The sequence below is a fragment of the Malania oleifera genome, chromosome 4, assembly GCF_029873635.1.
Source record: "Malania oleifera isolate guangnan ecotype guangnan chromosome 4, ASM2987363v1, whole genome shotgun sequence".
NCBI lineage: Eukaryota > Viridiplantae > Streptophyta > Magnoliopsida > Santalales > Ximeniaceae > Malania > Malania oleifera.
Genome location: NC_080420.1, coordinates 90,641,525 through 90,662,278, shown reverse-complemented (window position 1 = coordinate 90,662,278; position 20,754 = coordinate 90,641,525). Strand labels below are relative to the sequence as shown.

At 38.2% G+C, this 20,754-nt stretch overlaps 1 protein-coding gene across 1 annotated transcript in view; it reads left to right on the top strand.

The window, feature by feature from the left end:
* The window catches only part of LOC131153592 (ALBINO3-like protein 2, chloroplastic), an 85,690-nt gene that overhangs the window by 49,558 nt on the left and 15,378 nt on the right, over positions 1 to 20,754 (top strand). The window contains exon 5 of the mRNA XM_058106006.1: positions 15,450 to 15,551. Within this exon, the coding sequence (XP_057961989.1) occupies positions 15,450 to 15,551 (102 nt within the window). The remainder of the gene's footprint in view (positions 1 to 15,449; positions 15,552 to 20,754) is intronic.

The window sequence follows — 20,754 nt, the reverse complement described above, 5'->3', positions numbered from 1 at the left end:
CTTGTTATTGTGTTCTATTAATTATGATGGAAAGGGTTTTAAAAGGTGCTTCTTTAATAAATTTTTTTAGCTCTTTCCATCTTTGTTGTTTTCTTTTGTGGTTTATTTCTTTGATGATTTCTGGTCCTTGGTTCATTATTTTGTTATCTATTTTGTTAGTATATTTGCTTTTCATCATAAAACGTCATCATAATGGCTTATATTATACAGGTACTTAACTGAATCAAAATGATAAAATTATCAAATAATGATAACAAAGGCACGCCCATACCCAATAATTTGGTACTTATATTGAATAGAAATAATCAAGGGGCAGAGGATATCTGGTAAGAGTAGCTAGAAAAATTGAAAAAGTTCTTTAGTTGGGGGTAGGGGGGATGAGGGATCATTTAGTGAGTTCAGAGATTGCGTAGATCTAAGACAAATGGTGGTTTTAGTCTTGGAAATTTTGCATCTAAAAACACTGCCTTATTGGGTAAATGGCAGCAGTATTTTCTTTTTAAGGAGAACTCCCTTTGGCATAAGGTTATAAAAAAGTAGATTTGTCTTACATTCTAATGTCTGAGATACTAGTTGGGGTTTAAGATGCTCTATGGAGAGTTGTTCGAGGAGTATTGCTCAGATTTATCTTTTGATTAATTTTATGCAAAATATGTTGTGGGTTGTTAGTCTCAAATCTTTTTTTCAGTAAGATAGTTGGGTGGGAAACTATGTGCTTCCCATTCCGTTTCCTCATTTATAGCATGTCTATTCAATGCATAATAATGTCATTGCTTCCTTTCTTAATTCAAATGGGTCTACTTCTTCATGGTATTTTGTCTTTCGTATGCTTCTAGATGATATGGAGCTTGGGGAACTCCCTTCCTGTGGTTTTGATGGACGGTGTCATCTCTCATTCGAGAGAGAGCCGGAGTTGGGTTTTAGATTTCTCAGGGTTCTATTCTTCAAAATCATTCTTTGAGCATTTGACCAGATTCTTTTAGTCCTTTTCCCTTCATCATTTTATCTGGAAAGCTAAAGTTCCCTATAACATAAAGGCTTTTCTCTTACCTAGAATCTGTTGCAAAGTAGGCCTCTGAAGGCCTTATCTTCAGATGTTTATTTCTTGTGTTTTGTTAGCTCAGAATCTGCATTCACATCTATTTTTGCATTGCTCTCTTGGGAGATTCGCAATAAGTTATTTTCTGTTTTGCGGAGAATTGGGCTTGGCTGGATTTGGTGGAGTTGTTTTTGCATTTCTTTTACAGGTTTTGGGAAGAGTAGTGATGGTTATTCTTGTTAAATTTCTGCATCATTGCAGTTTTATGAGTAATTTATATGGAAAGAAATGCTTGTACCTTTTAGGGGAAGAGGACTTCTGGAACTTTGCATTGGGATAGGATTTAGTACATGACTTCTCTTTGGTCTTTTGCAGCTGGCAGTTTATAAATGGGTGCCTTTCTTGGTTCAGCTGGTTGGTCTTTTGATTGTTTTTTAGTATATTTTGTTTTTTTCTTTTTACAGAAGGAGCTTAATCCCCTCTTTGTACATTTCTCAACAATGAATATATCTTCTTTTTTGATTTAAAAAAAAAAACAATGTAATATTTCATAGAAAAACTGCTATGAGTTTAGGAATGGGAACTATGATCTTGGAACCTTCAAGGAATTCTTGTGAAGTCATGTTCTTTTAAAATGCTTTTTGGAATTTCGATTTTGACGCTTAAATGAATATATGAGGTTTATTGCAATGGTTTGAATGCTCTTTATTCCTTATAATTGGTAATGTGCATTGTCATAGATATAGTTTAAAAAATTGTCCTATTGAAATATATATATATATATGTGTGTGTGTGTGTGTGTGTGTGTGTGTGTATATTTTACTAAATTGCAATATATGTTTTTTTATTGGAAATAAAGATTATTATAAGGAGGATGTGAATTATAGCTTTTAAAATTTGAAAATTTTATACAAAATTGAACTTAGATATCTGGTATAACATTTTATTTGACCTCTTTCATGATCAAATTAGCTTTATTTTTGTGATAACTAATATTTTTAATTGATTTATGAATTATATTTGTTTTAAGTGAATATGAGAATTTGGTTGAGTAGAATAATAGACACGACCTTCAATAATGGGGTTTTCGGAGACTTAAGAGGTATTAAGGTGCGTAAGGAGGTTGTGGTGTCTCATTTGTAGTTTGCGATGACACCATTATTTTCTTAGATGACTATGTTGATGATTTTGTGAAATTCTCACTATTCTGCAAATTTTTGGGAGGGTATCTAGTCTTAGAACAAATATGGAGAAGAGTGGTATTGGATTGATTAGTGTTAGTCCTAAGAGAGTTTTGGAGCTTTCCTTTCTTTAATTGGTTGAATTACCCTTATTTAGACAAGCTTTTCTACTATCCTGCTGTAATTTTTTTTTTTTTTCATTTTAATTTTTTTTTCTTGGGGGTTTTTGGAGGGATAGCTAAATAGATAGAGAGGACGAGTGATTCTTTAGTCAGGTGTATCAAATAAGATAGATCATTTGGTGGGTGGGAGGTTGTCTATAGGTCATAGAAAGAAGGCAGGTTTGGTCTTGCTAGTGTGCCCAAAAACACTTCCCTGTTGAGTAAATGGTTGCACAGGTTTCCCTTGGAGGTGAATTCTCTTTGGAAAATAGTAATAGAAAGTACATATGGTTTACAAAATAATAGTGGGATGCTAATTGAGGTGTTAGTAACTCTTCTAGGAGTCCTTGGAGATCCATTTCTCAAACTTGTCCTTCTTTTGGTAGAGGTTACCATAGGGGATACATCATCTTCTTCCTTAGCCTAATTATTTTCTTGTCCTCATAGTGAGGTCATGTAAGGGATTCCTTTTATTGGGATTTTGTTTTCGAAGGGATTTGGATGATAAAGAGGTGGTGGAGTTATCTATATTGATTGTTAAGATTTGATTAAAATGAATGACCTAACTTGAAGATAGGTGTCTTCCTTTATTTATAATACAAATTAAATACATTCTAATGACAATGATACCCTTACTAACTCTCACTAATTAACACACCAACACACTCAATAATAATAATAATACTGAAAGACATATATAACCTCTAACACCCCCCCTCAAGTTGGAGCATAAATGTCATATGCTCCTAGCTTGTTACAAATGAATTTAACATGAGCACCCCCTAATGCTTTGGCAAACAAATCAGCAAGTTTCATGTCCGACTTTACATAAGTGGTTTTAATGAGCTTCTGCACAAGTTTCTCTCTAACAAAGTGGCAATCAACAGCAATCTGCTTCGTCCGCTCATGGAAGATTGTGTTGGAGGCAATATGAAGAGCAATTTAATTATCATACATCAACTTCATAGGCTGAGAATGCAAAAAAATTCTATTCTTCTAACATGTTCTTCAACTAGACAAGTTGACAAGCAATGTGAGCCATATCTCTATACTCTAATTCAGCACTTGACCTTGCCACCATAGTTTGTTTCTTACTCTTCTAAGAAACCAACTAACCACCAACCAAGATACAGTACCCGGTGGTGGATTTCTGATCGGAAGGCGATCCAGCCCAATCAGCATCTGTATGTCCATGGATATAAGTGTGACCTTGACCACAATATAAAATACCTCTTCTAGGTGCACCTTTGAGATATCTCAAGATGCAAATTACTGCGTCCCAATGACTTGTCCTCAAAGAATTTAGAAATTGACTCACAACACTTGTTACAAAAGATATATTCGGCTGAGTAACTATGAGATAGTTCAACTTTCCAACAAGTCTTCGGTATTGGCTAGGATTAGGTAGCAAATCACCTATATCCGACATTAACTTCTTGTTAGGATCCATGGGTGTATCAACTAGTTTAGATCCCAACAAGTCAGCTTCATCCAATAGATCAATAACATACTCCCTCTATGACACAACAGTATCGATATGAGATCTAGATACTTCTATACCCAAGAAATATTTCAACGGTCCCAAATCTTTGGTTTGAGACTTAGTTTGTAGAAAAAGCTTGAGACTTTGAATACGTTTATCATCATCACCTATAATAACATTATCATCCACATAAACAATGAGTAGGATCCTATCCAAGGAAGTGTGAGGATGAAACACAAAATGACCCACAACACACTGCCGAAGACCACACTCAAGTAATACAACCCTAAAAAAACCAAACCATGCTCTTGGAGACTGTTTTAAACCATATAAAGCCTTCTTGAGCTGACACACTAAGCTTGACTCCCCTTGAGCAACAAATCCAAGTGGTTGCTCCATATAAGCCTCCTCCTGAAGGTCACTGTGCAAGAAGACATTTTTCATATCTAGGTGATGCAGAGGTCAATGACAAGTAGTAGCCAAGGAGATGAATGTCGTATTGATGTAAGTTTGGCAACTGTAGAAAAAGTATTAGAATAATCCAGACCATACACTTGAGTGTATTGCTTAGCAACAAGACGAGCCTTAGATGAGCGACGGAACCATCAAGGCTAACTTTCATTGTGTTAACCCAACGACAACCAACCACAGACTTGTTAGGAGGAAGAGGTACCAAGTTCCAAGTACCATTGTCATGGAAAGTGTTCATTTCTTTAACCATAGCATCCCTCCACCCAGAATGGGCCGAGGCTTTTGAAATAGATTTAGGAAGGGTAGTAGATGATAGAGCAGTGACAACTAGGAGGGTGATAAGGAGTCATAAGAAACATAGTTGGAATGAGGTGTTGAGTACATGCGTGTTTACCTTTCCTAACAACAATAGGAGGATCAACATTGTTGAAGATCTACTGCATATGGAAAGCTTAGTTGAAGATTTGCTGCATATGGAAAGCTACCATTGTCGACAACTCTAAATATAGAGTGCCAAGAATCACAATTAGTGTCTTAAATTAGACTTGTCTTATTAGCTATAATTTCCTAGAATTAATTGTATAGAGTGAGTTGATTTCTTTCTATTTATAGGCACCCGACTTTATGTATAAAAGTAGCAGTATGTAATGACATTATACACAACATAATACAAAAAGTCATTCGTTAGTTTTCTACTTGGTATCAGAGCCTAAGATTCTTAACACCCTAGCCTCACAATCCTAAAAAAATCCCTAGCCACACATCCTATCCCTAGGAAAACCCTAACTACCATTAGTTCCTCAAGCACACAGACGCAGCCTGAGAAAGAGGTTCAGCTGCCACCCTATCAGGCAGAGAAAGAAGTCCAGCCACGAGGTTCATCTATCACCCTCTCAGGCTGAGAAAGAAGTTCAGCCGCCACCCCCCTCTCAAGAAAAACCCTAGTTGCCGCACGTCCCTACCCACCTGCAACCAGAAACCTCAAAAATCACCATGTCTGTTGACAGTAAACATCTCGTGTCATCTGTGCAATTCAACAGCCAAAATGATCAAGCCAACCTCCCAATGGTGTTTGGGAAGCTGAATTCCACCAATTATGTTAATTGGGCACAATCAGTCAAGATGACCGTTAGAAGGAAAAGCAAGTTGGGATATCTAGATGGCTCTGAGAAGCAGCCAGAAGAAGATCAAGTTGCAGCAGAGAGATGGGAAGATGAGAACTCACAGGTGTTTGCTTGGCTGATCAACACTATGCTGCCAAACATTGGGCATAACTACCTATTCATGGAGAAGGCAAGCAATCTATGGGCAGCCGTGAAAGAGGAATTTTCAAGTGGAAGTAATGATGGTTCAATGTATGCGTTGGAGAATCATATCCGAGACACTAAACAAGGTGATTTCGATGTTAACTCCTATTTCAATACTCTAAAGGGATTATGGATGGAATTAAATTATTATCAAAATTTAGAACTTGAGAATACTCATGTGCCAATTAGAGTTACTCGCAAGGGTAGGACATATAAATTCTTGGTTGGTTTACGATTTGAATTTGATAATGTGTGCTCCATGGTGATTAGTAGAACTCCTTTTCCTTCCCTTATTGAAGCTTTCTCGATGGTACGAAGTGAAGAGAGCATAAGGCCATGACTAAGGATCGGAGTGGAGAATCCGTGGATATGGTAGCCAACAGAGATGCACACCTCCAAATAAGAGGAAGAAAGGGGATGGCGAGGACAATCTTTGGTGTGACCAATGCCATAAATGGAGGCATACTATTGACACTCGTTGGGTGATACATGGAAGATCAAGAGCTAACAAAGATAAAGGTAAATAGTTGTGTAAAGCACATATGGCTGAAGGTGCTCAACAACAGGAGGAGACTGAGTCAGCTTTTACGAACAAGCAACTTGTAGAACTAATGGAGTTACTAGAAATCCATGTTGAGACTGCTAACTCCCCAAGGGGCTGGCAAAACTTACTATGCTCTCTCTACTACAAATAATTGTAATATGTGGATTGTTGATTCAAGTGCTTTAGACCTTATGATAGGAAGTAGCTCTGTTTTTGTCTCATATAAACCTAGCCCTGGTAACCATAAAGTTGAAATTGCTGATGGTTCAGCATTAGTAGTTGCATGAAAAGGAACAATTCATCTTGGAGGGAAATTGACATTACCTAATGTTCTACATGTGCCTCGACTATCAGCAAACCTAATCTCTGTTCAAAAGTTATGTAGGCAACTTGATTGTTTAGTGCGTTTTTCTGAATCTATTTGTTTTCTTTAGGATTTGACCTCAATGTAGAAGAGTGGTCTAGGTGAGGAAAAAAATGGGTTGTACGTTGAAGATGCACAATGAGCACCAACAGCAAATACAATCGACAAGTTTTCATGGAATGCAACATCCTAGTAATCCTCCTAAAGCTTGGTTGTGGCATATGAGACTTGGTCATCCATCTTTTCTTGTTCTTAGTAAAATGTTTCCTAGCCTAATAAAGCCCTCTGATGTATCGCAGCTTCATTGTTCTACTTGTGAATTAGCTAAACATCATAGAGTGTCCTATCCTTCAAGTACTAATAAAGCATCTACTCCTTTTTATGTTATTTATTCAGATGTGTGGGGACCTTGTCTCATATCTTTTGTCTCTGGTCATTGTTGGTTTGTAGCATTCATAGATGAGCACGCTAGACATATGTGGATGTATTTGATGTGTGAAAAATCTAAGGTTTTTTCACCATTTGTTATTCTTTTCCAACGTGATTGAAATTCTCTTTGACAAAAAAAATTAGAATACTTCATAGTGACCAAGGTAGAGAATATGTCAATAATGACTTCAAAACATTCTTTACCAAAAAAGGCATTATTCACCTTATGTCATGTGCACACACCTCTCATAATGGCCCGGCAGAAAGAAAAACCGGCACCTTCTAGATGTCACTTGTAGCTTATTCTTTAGTCATAATGTTCCGAAGCATTTTTGGGGTGATGCACTTTTAACCACTACCTTTCTTATTAACAAGGAGTTTGAGACTTTGAATCTCCACCGGACAAACTCAAAGGTATTTACCCCACGGTGAAATTCTATTATGATCTCCCACTACGTGTTTTCAAGTGTGTTGCCTTTGTTTAGAATGTGTCAAGCAATATTAGTAAGTTAGAACCTCATGCAACAAAGTGTATTTTCCTTGGGTACTCAATGTTTCACCAAGGGTACAGATGTTATTGTCCACAGACTCGTAAGTTGTTTATTAGTAGAGATGTCACCTTCTACGAGTTGGTCCCATTTTACCTCCCTACTGCTCGGTAGGGGGAGAATAGGGCCAATCTCGAGCAGTTTTGGAGTCCTAATCAAGGTCTAGAGCAAGTCTTGACGTGTAGGAATATGAAACTATCACTGAACACCCTGACTTGTGGCCTGAACAGCTTGAACACCTTGACCTGTGCCTTGAACAGCCTGACCACCCAGACCTGCGGCCTGATCTCCTACAACTTGAATATGCACCTAGAGACATCCTCCCACCAGATACTTTGTAACCTGAACCTGAATCCATAGACAACTTGCAGTAGACCGACTCTTCTAAATTGCCGAAAATAGTAGAGTTTTTTAACATACCAGAGAAGGAGAACAACACTACCGATACCAAACAAAGAACCAAGCAAAACTAAGCCCATTCATTCCTCACATGATCCCTTAATTGCAATATAGGAAAGTATATCTGGAGGTACAAACTAAACTTTAGATTTACACATTGAACTTGATATGCCTATTGCCATTAGGAAGGGGGTTCAAACATTCACTAGACATCCACTGTCAAATGTATCATGTCATAGATTTGGACCAGTGTTTAAAGCTTTCACTACTAGCCCAACAAGTCTTTCTATTCTAAAGAAGGTCACAAAGGCACTTCAACAAGAAAATTGGCGGAAAGCAGGATTTGAAGAGTTGGGAGCGTTAAAAAAGAATTATACGTGGAAGTTGTGCACACTACCAAGAGGAAAAAGGGCAGTTGGTTGCAAATGGGTATTTGCAATAAAGTATGAACCAGATGGAAGTGTTGAAAGGTTCAAATCACGCCTAGTAGCTAAAGGATATACTCAAACTCTAGGTGTTGATTAGTTCGAAACTTTTTCTCCAATGGCTAAGATTAATACATTTAGAATCCTACCATCTCTAGCAGCAAATCTAGATTGGGAACCGAAATAGTATGATGTTAAGAATGCATTTCTTCATGGAGAACTTGAGGAAGAAGTCTACATGGAAATTCCACCAAGGCTAACAGGAGAAGATGTAAAGGGTAAAGTGTGTCACCTTCAGAAATCCGTGTATGGACTAAAGCTGTCACCTAGAACATGGTTTGGGAGATTTACAAGGTTCATAAGAAGAATGGGTTATAGGCAGAGTCAAGGTGATCATGCTTTATTCATCAAACACTCTATAGGTAACAAGATTGTTGTCTTGATTGTGTATGTGGATGATATTATTGTTATAGGGAATGATAAAGAAGAAATGGAGAATTTGAAATTGAGGATGGCCCGAGAATTTGAGATCGAAGACCTCAGAAATCTAAAATATTTTCTGCAAATAGAAGTTGCTGGACCTAAACGGGGTATTTTTATCACTCAAAAGGAAATGTTCTTGATCGATTAAAAAAGGTTGGGATGGAAGGAATAGACTAGCAAGATTTCCAATTGAAGCAAATGCCAAGCTAAGAGTGAATGAAGGGGGTGAAGGAGTTGGTAAGGGAAGATATCAATAGTTAGTTGGTAGATTAATTTACCTATCACATACTAGACCTGATATTGCTTTTGCTGTAAGTTATGTGAGCAGGTACATGTAGTATCCTAGTAAAGAACATGTCGAAGGTGTGAATCGAATCCTAAGGTATTTGAAGTCATGCCCAGGAAAGGGCATCCTATACAAAAAACATGATACACTGAATGTAGAAGTCTATACCGACTCAGATTGGGCAGGATGTTTGGATGATAGAAGATCCACTACGGGATACTGTGTGTATATGGCAGGAAACTTTGTTATATAGCAAAATGTTGTTGCTAGATCCAGTACAGAAGCAGAATTCTGAGCCCTAGCTAAAGTACTAGATGAGATACTATGGATTAAACTAATCCTGAAGGACCTGCGAATAAACATCAATGGAACCATGAAGCTTTATTGTGACAAGAAGTCAACAATCTCATTAGCTCACAATTCGGTACTACATGTAAGAACTAAACATATTAAGATTGATAGACACTTCATTAGAGAGAAAATTGATTCTAGAGAAGTGTGTATGTCATATATCCTTACTTACTGCTCAACAAGTGGCAGATCTGTTTACTAAAGGGTTAAATAGGAAGACTAATGAAGCTCTGGTGGATAAGCTTGGAATGATTGACATCTATTCGCTAGCTTGAGGAGGAGTGTTGAAGATCTGCCGCATATGGAAAGCTTGTTGAAGATTTGTCGCATATGGCAACCTACCATTCTTAGCAACTCTAAATATAGTGTGTTGAGAATCACAATTAGTGTGTCCTAAATTAGACTTAACTTATTAGCTATAATTTCCTAGAAGTAATTGTATGGAGAGTGAGTTGATTTCTTTCTATTTATAGGCACTTGACTTTATGTATAAAAGCAGCAGTATGTAATGACATTATACACAACATAATACAAAAAAGTCATTCGTTCGTTTTCTACTAACATCATGGGAAGTATGATCATCAGACGAGGAAACCAAAGGTGTGGTAGTAGAAGCTAGAGGGGACTCTCTTCCTTGGAGCCGCTGTCGTGAATACACCTGCAAATTAGGATGATCAAGGCAATGAGAAGGACTCAAACTACATGGAGACTTAGATGGTTGGTTGGGCGAGGAGAGCAACGTAGAATCTAGAAGATTAGGGAGATAAGAGACTCATTGAGCTCAGAAGCGCTCAGTGATTAGGTGTAGTAAGGTGTGTACTCAAAAGGTAGCATCAGTAGAAACAAAGAAGTGATGCAACATAGGACTATGACAATGATATCCCTTTTGAGCATTTGAGTAGCCCAATAAGACACATTTTATAGCACGAGGATTCAACTTATTCACCCTAGGATTTAGTTGATGAACAAAGGATCACACTTAAATAGACAAGGAAGAAAAGAAAGTAAAGGTGAATTAGGAAAGAGAATGGAGTAGGGAATTTTACCACTAGGAACAAAGGATGACATTTTGTTGATCAGATAACAAGCAGTAAGTACAACATCACTTCAAAACACTTTAGGTATATGCATTTGATAAAGTAAGGTGCAAGCGATTTCCAGAAGATGTCTATTATTCCGCTTTGCAATACCATTTTGTTGAGGAGTGTGGGCACAAGATGATTGCTAAACAATACCAAGCTGAATCATACAAGTAGTGAATTGTGCACTGAAAAACTCTTTAGCATTATCACTTCGAAGTATTTGAACTAGCAAACCAAATTGAGTCTTTATTTTAAAACAAAAGGCACAAAATACATGAAATAACTCAAAACAATCTTTTATTAAATATAACCAAGTCATTCTTGAATAATCATCCACAACGGTTACAAATTACTAGAAATCCAACTTGGACACGACCCTACTAGGACCCTAAACATCTGAATGAGCAAACATAAAAGGGCTTGCAGCCTGTTTATTGACTCGGGAAGCAAAAGAAACACAATGGTGTTTTCCCAACTGACAAGACTCACAATCGTGACTAGACATATAACTCAAACTAGGAACAAGACATTTTAACTTTCCCAATGAAGGATGACCCAGGCGACAATGAATTTGGAAAGGTGTGACAACAGCAGTGCAGATTGTGGAAGGAGATAGCGGCTCAAAGTGATAGAATCCACCAACTTCACGCCCTCCGCCTATGGTGTTGTCTTCAAATCCCAAATAACCACAAAATCAGGGAAGAATGTCATTGAACAATTCATGAATTTAGTAATTTTGCTAACGAACATAAGATTGAAAGAAAATTTGGGAATATATAAAACCGGAGGAAGAGAAAGATAAGAAGTGGGATTTACAATCCCAATTCCCTTGACTGCAGTAGTGGATCCATTAGCATGAGTAATACAAGGAAAATTTGCACGATATTGAAGAGTGGAGAAAAAGCTAGGTATACTTGTGATATGATTAGTGGCAGCGAAGTCTATGACCCAAGCAATAGGATGAGAAGTACTGGATGATGGGCATACTGTGTGATTACTTGTTTGGAAAGAGATGCAATGGGAAGAGAAGCTTGTTGCGATGCTTGATACTGCTAGAACTTGGAATACACTTCCTCTGACATAGATACAATACATTGCCCCCCACTTGACCCCAAAGATGAGGAGTCGGTGGTGGCTGCATTGGCTGCCCCTAAAGGTGTGAATTTAGTGATGGCTGCATTGGCAACACATGAAGGTCTGCTGTGAAAATCCCAAGCTGCTCAATAGTATGATTCTTCCGTCCACAATGAGTGCACTCTCGAGGAGTACCTCTACCTCATCCATCTCTACCACTACGACCACTCAAACTACCACAATAACTTTTGCAATTGTTTGGTAGAGAACTAGAATCACTCTATATAGCAAATGATGTCCTCTCAGAGCCAGATGCAAGAGCGGGAGAATGCGTGCTAAAACAAGCATGAAGGACGTGAGAATAAACATCAGCAAATGATGGCAACTTGGCACTACTAAGTATTTGGGACCGAACGGCCTCAAACTCAGGTCTTAAGCCTGCTAGAACACCCAAAACTGTCGTATGCTCTCTTTGCTTTTGCATCTCACGAACATTGACAGTTATAGGTTGCACGATGTTAAGCTCCTCATGAACTCATTTCATCTCTCCAAAATAATTTGTAATCCTATCTCCTTGTTGTAACTGAAAGTACTCCTAGGAATCATACATATGTGTAATGTTATTGGAGTATAGAAGTTTGACATAAATCCCAAATCTCCTTGCATGTATGTAGATGCATACACATTTGTGCAATCTGTGGCTCCATCAAATTCCATAAAACGGAAACAATCAAGGCATCTTCCTAAACCCACATGTCTTTTCTCTTCTCATTAGAAGATTGGAGCAAGTAGTCAGATTCCCTAATCCTACTAAATAAATCCGAACATATTTAGACTATTGAACATAGTTCTTTCTATCCAACTTTTGAGTTGTTATTTGTGGCCGCAATGTAGGAAACAAATTTTTAGGATTCATATATTCCGTCTCAACACTCACAAATCAGCAACCACACCAAAAACAAGAAGACCAATCAAAACTAATCGGTACAATCACAAACTATGTGAAGCACCAACACAACGACAGATGTGGTGAACAACTCATCGATGGATATAGTGCTGCCAGAGCATTCAAAAATCAGCAAGCACCCCAAAACCAAGAAAAGCAATCAATAATCGAGACAATCACAAACTATGTGAAGCACCAACGCAACCACGGAAAAGGTGAACAACGCATAGACGGATATAGCACTTCCACAGCCTCACAACTGAACATACGAACTCTCCAAAAAACCTCACGAGGAAGCCTTCACAAACCCTGAACAGAAATAATGGAATACCGTGAGTGCATCGTCAAAAAAGGTTGAATTGTTTAGCGAAGGACTGACCTAACAGTTTGATAATATAGTCTAAAGAAGGAACCAGAGCATGGCAAAGGGAAAAAAAAAAAAAAAATGGTGGCCGGAAGTTGACTCACACTGGCCCGTGGAGTCGGCCCTGCTGGCATTTGGTCGGCATGTGGGGGTGCATGGAGTGCCCTCCAGTGATGGGGTTTTTTGGGGTGGGTCGTCAGGGGGATTTGTTTATGGGTTTATGGTTGGTTTTGTGAAATAGTATGGGATGGAGGTGGATCTGAGAAGGACAGCCATGGGAATGGTGTTTTACGAGGATGGCTGAGGGAAATAGGGTTTAGATTGGATCACGCTCTGATACCATGTTAAGATTTGATTAAAATGAATGACCTAACTTGAAGATAGGTCTCTTCCTCTATTTATAATACAAATTGAATACATTCTAATGACAATAATACCCTTAATAACTCTCATTAATTAACATACTAACACACTCAATAATAATAATAATAATACTTAAAGACATATATAGAACCTCTTAACACTATTTTTACTAGAATGTTGTCATATCTGCAGTTGGAGTAATGGCAAGAGTTTGGTCTTTGGGTTCTTCCAGAAATCATTCTTGTGAATCTTCTTTTCTCATCGTACTTAGATTGAAGTGATCTCTCCTCACTATCAAGGTTGTTTGGGAGGTTAAAGTTTCTTCTAATATAAAAAGCCTTTTTTTTAATTTATTATTTATTATGGGCTTGTGCTCCTTAACAGAGTAAACAGCAACAATCTGCTGCAGAGTAGGAGGCCTTCTAAAGCTTGTGCCAGAAATGTGTTTATTCATTGTTTTTTTGTCTGGAACTATTGGAACTCTCCTTTTGAGGTGCTTGGAGAATTGAGCCTGTCCAAGTTCAGTGGAAAAAATGTTGACTTCTTGTTTTGCTGGTTTGGGAAAAGGTAGGGATGCTAAAAGTATTTGGAGATGTGCTTTTGGTGCTGGTGTTATGAGGAATTTGGTTGAAAAGAAATGCTAGAATTTTTGCGGGGAAGAGAATTTGTTATGTCCCAAAATTGTTGTTTTCAGTCTGATTATGAGCCTGCTCATTGGATAGGCCCAAAACCATTTAATAGGGCCCCTCATTCAATCTAAAAGGCCCAGGACCAAATTAATCATCAGAGAACCAAGCCCAACCCACCCAGCCTTCAATACCCCATCTTCCACAAAGGAAACCCTAGCTGCCCCTAGAACCCAACTTGCCATCTGAAACCTTTTATCATCTTCAACTTCAATTGGTTATTCACTCCTTGTGACGAAAGCTGAAGGACTTCCCCTTGCATATTCCCCCACAACAACCACAAACCTTCTTAGAATCTGCAGACATATCATCCTCTAACACACTATTTAGACGGAGATTTCCATCTCCTTCAATTTCATTTCTCCCTGAAACTACTAGACTCCAATAATGATTTCACTAATCATATCAGTAGCGAAACTCAATAGAGTTTGAGTAACTTGGTCTCCTCTTCTGTGAAGGGATTGTGATTTCTGGTCCATAGTTACAATGAAACATTAAATTAGTATGAACATTCCGAAACATGGTATATTTCCATTCTGTAGCACTAAATCTTAATTCAACATTTTCCATTTAAATTCCTGTTTTTGAGGATGGTGGTACAGATAATAAGCAGGATGGAACTCTGTGCACCTCTGTGGAGGAGATTTCTGGGAAGGATTTTAGAAGCACGATGGATGAGAAGGGTTTACAGCTGATTTAAAGTGCTTGGTGAACCACTATGGAAAGGTTTTTAAAGAGGGGTTTCCTTGGTTTGTTCTTGTTAGTCTTTTATTTCAATTTTTTCTCTTATTTATTTTTTCATTCAATTTTATTTTGATGTTCTGATTTTTGGAGGACTTGTGTCCTCATCTAGATTTTAATTTTTCTTTTCTCTATATATCTTCATTTTTTTTTTTATCAAAACAGTATTTTTACTAGTAAAAGTGGAGCATTGTTGTAAGTTTCCCTTTTAGACATTATTAATCTAGAAAGTTCTTTTAGTCTATAATTACCACAACATCCTCCAATCCTCTTTATTAGGGTCATTAAGCATTTTCACCAACATATCTACATAAGCATGCACTTAATGAACCGCATTTCAGAGCATCTTCCATGCCACAATTCTATACCCATTCCTTGAACCGAAATGGCCCATATTCTGGACAATATTATTTGGAACACATATGATCAGGCTCTTCATTCTTTGTCTGTCTGTGTTGTTGGGAAGCAATTGTTGAAAATTTATTAATTTTTCCTCATAGATTGCCTCATATAGCAGGAAGGCGTCGAAAGCTACCCCCCCCCCCCCCCCTTTCTTTTTTACTCTAAAATTATCATTTTAATTTGTTGGTGCTTTCCAAATTTCTGCAAAAAACAATGATGCTTATCTTGGATGTATGTACTGTAAATATGAATTTTTAACTATTTGGTGCATTAATATTGATGTTAATTTGAGTGTATGCTTTCTCTTGTATTCATTGCAGGGCGGCACTTTATGGTTCCAGAATTTAACTGAGTTCCCTCATGGTCTTTCAAGCCCCATCTTTCCATTTCTGATTGCTGGACTGCATTATACAAATGTTCAGGTTTTAGACTGTTTATTTTGTAAATCTTTTTGACTGCACTGTATTTTCAACTTCGAAGATTGAACTTGCTCTTTCTTCACTCACCTTGTTGTGGGTAAATGTGAAGAGGCTTTTTTTTTGGGTAAAGGCTGACTTCCTGTTATGCTTGGATGGCAATGCATGCCCAATGCTGCAGTGTCTAAGTTGCTATCTACTGACTTATTTATATGCCTCTGGGCTAAACTAAATTTAGATCCTCAAAAATTATTTTAGTTCCATAGCACAATGCCTGTCATGTACCATTTTCCTGAATTCACATTAATTAGATTATTCAAATTCTGCAACATATCTATTATTTAATGATGAAGTGGTCTTATTCTTTTGCATGCCCCTCTCATGGTGAAACACAATGGCTGATAGATGTGATCTATGCGATATAGTTTTGTTCTCTCAACTCAATTTAGCAAATTATTGGCCTGGTGTTCATAGGAACGTTTTGACAGGAGATTTCTGCAGAAAACAGTTCAGATTGGAGGCAATCCTTAAATATGAAGCTGGAGGTTGGATGAGGTGCTTTTATATTCTTGTAGAGTGAAATCCCATAATTTCTGGTTAGGATCTCATTGGTGGCTGCTCTGTGGTTATCATCAACTTTTGTGCGCTTGGAGTGATTTGCTCATTTGAAGAAACTAGTAAAATTTTGGTGACCTTTTGGAGTTAGTGTGGAGTCTGAAGGGAAGTCGGTATTTTGTTTTCACTCCTGAGGATGCAAATGGTTCTCAATGGAGAGACTTTGCTGGGGTGCTAAACTTCACTTTGGAATCTGTGAAGTTTAGGGTTCCTGAACAGCAAGTTGAGGTTTTGCCTGAGGTAAATGAGAAGGTTGGGTGAGTGTTGTGGTGAAGAGAGTGGTTTAGCCAGCTTCTCCAACAATGGTGGTCTTTGCACTAAATGTGATAAAAAAATACCGGCTGCTGGTGGTGATGAAACAGATGGGTGGAGGGAAACTTGGTTGGCAACTAGGGTTTCCAGGTCAAACAACAACTATTGAAGATAATTTGAGCTGATCTGGGATCGAAGCTTGTGTTTTTGGACTAAGTCGGGTATTTTATCTTTTTCCTTTTAATGGGCCAATTATGAAAAAGGTTTAGTTACTTGAACCAAGGCCCACCAAGTATATAATTCCAGCACCCTAATGAAGGATGGGGTTCATGCCCTATATAGTCCGATTAGGATGCAGCTGAAAGGAAATTATTTAAGCAAGCCCAAGGCCCTACTCGTGTTGAGACATCGGCTTCTTGTTGCTCCCCAGTGAATAGTAGTGTGTCTAAAATAATATGAATGGTTAATGCAGTAGAGCACTTAAGGTTAGAGGAGGAGGAGAAGAAGAAGGAGAAAGAAACTGTTGGCTGAACCTGGGAGCTGTAGGTATACTCTCCAAGTCAGACCCTACTTATATCAATAATAAGAAACAAACTAAATGGTATTCTCCTCTCTAATGCTCTCTCGAGTTATAGATGTATAAATATCAGTTGAGTACAGCTTGTCACACCAATTAGACAAGGTGGTTTACATAAAGTATTCTTGAAAGCATTTCCCAACTAATCAGCGAATTTCAAAGATGGAGTGTTCACAACCTTCATCATAGCATCCCTTGAAAAATGATAGTCAACTTCAATTTGCTTTGCCTCATGAAAGACCTGTTTGCTAGCAACATAAATGGCTGCGCCTGATTGTCGTAAAAGATATATTGTCGTTGCTATCAAGAAACCCATCCTCTGGCATAAGACTTCAACCGCACTAGCTTGTTGATGGCCTGTGCTGCATATCATTATGGTAGATTGTAACATGACACCACCCGCAAATGTTAGTAGACCTTCAATATTCAACAAAACCTGCCCAATTAGCATAGCTGACCACAATTAGCCAAAATGATGTGCATGCTTGGGTTTTCCATAAACTGATTCACCAGCCCCACAACAAAGGATATGTCTAGTTCGAATATATGAGCTTGCCAGCCATCTGTGTGCAGAAATGTTTGTTCCAAATCATGTCTGAAATCCAGAGACAAGTTCCATGTTGAAATTTGTAGGAGTCTCTACTGGTTCAGCTCCCAGTATATCAGTCTCATTCAGCAAGTTCAAGGTTTATTTTCCCTTATGCTGTACTGTCTCAATGGCAAGAAAGTGAGGAAGAGAGCCCAACTCCTCACTTGAAAATTTTTCTAGACCCAATGCTTGACATCTGTAATCCTGTAAAGCCGTTGCTAGTGATGATGATATTGCCAACAAAAAAATACCGTAAGTACCACAGTTCTCCTTTTCATGAGCAAAATGTTCATATTAGCTCTGTAGAAAGCCAAATATAGAAACCATCATGCTGAAGTTCTCAAGCCAGGCTTAATGAGATCACCTTGCCTAAGGCCATAAATGCTGCCAACAAGGCTGTCTGGTGAAAGTCCTTGATGTTGTAAGCCCCAATTTTCTTGGGAATTAAAGTTTTACAAACATGGAGTTGATACTGTTCATGAATCTGCCTGTTCTGTAAAAATCATAAAAAATTCTGATCATGTCCTGCTTAAGAAGGTCCCAGTTCTCTTGAAAAAAAAAAAAACCAAAAAAGTCGAAGGAAAACGAACAGTGCTTTATCTACTTTTCTATCCTTGAGGGCTTCATAAATTTCCTTTCATCAAAGGGCCTTTCAAGCCCCTGTTCTGTGGAAGAATCAAGGGTGCTGAAAGTGATGCCATCTACTGTTGGCCTCCACGTCTCTGGTATGAAGTATAGATTCTTTAGAAATCACAGAGGCCCCATTTGATATCCTCTTCAACAAGAATCTCCCCCTCAAGTTCGATATTTTCTTGTTGAGTGTTGGACCTACAAGTGCATTTGTTTTCCAGTGGAAGAAATAGTGTGCTGAAACCCCTTGCTGAGCCATCGTGCCCTGGATTTCTGTCTCAAACTGATTTCTTCCATGTTAATGACATCAGCCAGCTTTTTTCTGGGAAAATTCTTCTAGCCTTACTATTGGCATTGAGGCCCTGACTGAATTCGCCATCATCCAGCTCCTTAATGCCATTGCGATCAGTCCTTTTTACACATCAGCCAGCTCTTTCCTGGGAAAAATTCTTCTAGCCTTACTATTGGCATTGAGGCCTTGACTGAATTCGCCATCATCCAGCTCCTTAATGCCTTTGCGATCAGTCCTTTTCCTGTAAATATTGCCAAAAGTATTTTTATTCAACCATAGAAATTTTCCCTTCAGCCTCTTCAATTTCAAGGCAGCTGTTTTCCCCTTAAAATGAAAAGCATACGTCAATTGCTTGACTTGATCAGTGAAACCATCATGCTTGAGCCACACATTCTTGAAATGGAAGGGAGTTGTTCCCCACTTAGTTCTTCCAGTGCCAAGAAGAATAGGGAAGTGGTCCAAGATGGGGCCTTGGAAGCATATTTTTTAGTAGCTTCAGGGTTTTTCCTGTCTCTGGAGATTAAGAACCTACCAATCCTAAAAAATGAGGGGGTCTCCCTAGCGTTTGACCATATGAAGGGTCACCAATGACAGAACGGTCAAATGAGGGCATTTACGTTGGAAACCGACTGTTGAAAGATTTGACATGAAACTGGCTGGTTAGAAAAGGAGTTCCCTCTCAAAAGGTAGTTATGTAGCCTCGTTAAGAGCACCTTATAGAATCCTTTGGTCTATTTTATGCCTCTCTTATCCTTTGTTGAACTGCCACAAGGTTGGAAGGAATTCAAAGGAGGTTCCTTTGGAGAAGCATGGTCGAGGCAATGGATCCTAGAGCTTAAATCTCTTACTACTTTCAACAAGGACCTCCTAGGTCAATGGCATATGACTCTAGAGACTCATGAAAGTCAAGCAAAGTTTTGGAAGATTGTTGCCTCTAAATATGGTATTCACCATAATCGTTGGGCCACCAAATAAGTAAGCAGAGCTTATGGTGTTGGAGTTTGAAAATTCATCTGGAGAGGATGGATAAATTTTTCTCCCTTATTAGTTTCCAAGTGGGGAATAGGATAATATTTACTTTTGGCACAATATTTGGTGTGGCCAGTCTCCACTTAGCACAAAATTCCCTTAGTGTTTTCAGGCTAGCCTGCGACGAAGTATTCTTTATCAGCAAGCACCTTCAGTTTACAGATCTTGGGATTTCCTGGAATGTTCCATTGTTTAGAAATGTCTTTGATTGGGAAATTGGCTATCTTACAGATTTATGGCAACTTGTACAAAATCCAGTACCAGAACACTACTAATGATCCCAAGTGAATCCTGGACAAAAATGTTAATTTTATGGCCAGATCTCATTATAAAAATCTCACTCTTCCGACAGCAAATAAGAGCAAATTCCCCTGTAAGCCTATCTAGAGAAAACTGCAGCCTCTACACTATTTGTTTCCTTCGTGTAGGAGGCAATTCTTGGGAATATTCTTACCATTGATAACCTGCGAAAAAATCTTTTGTTAATAGGTGCTACTTATGTTTGGATAATGTTGAATCAGTTGAAGACATCCTGTTGGACTGCTCCTAGACCAGAAGCTTTTGGAACCTAGCTTCTTCTCTGGTCAGGCAGAAGTGGGTTACTTCCAGAAAAGTGGAAAGTGAGTTATGGGCTTGGAAAGGCATCTACTCAAGGAAAGAAAGAAAGCTTAACCCTTATTCCCATTGTCTTCTTTTGACAAATGGAGGGAAAGAAATAGGAGGCCTTTCAAGGATGGGTTACATATATTATCAAACACTGATGGATGCTACTGCTTCTAATTGGCATATTGGATTGTTTTTGAATGACACTCATGTAATTCTTTACTTTTACAACACCTTGCAATGTGGGTGACTTCTTTTGATTGTATGTACTTGGGTTGCATCCTCTTGATGCCCTTTAAAGATTTTTTCTTTGCTGATAAAAAATAAAAAACCCTTACTACTCTCCCCCTGAGCAATATACTCCAGAGGTTTTTCCATGGAGGCCTCTCCTTGCAAATATCAAAGGCATTCATGACATGACATCCAAACGGTATTAGTGCCAATCCAAATTAACTGCTAACAAAAATCAAAAGACAAACATTATTCATTCTACAACAAGAGAGAATGCCCATTAAAATAATCAGTACCATGTGTTTGAGTATATCCATTGGTAAAACATAAGGAAGATACTTAACAGTGTAGACCCAAATCCATAAAGTCAACTCCTCACCGAGTGTAATCT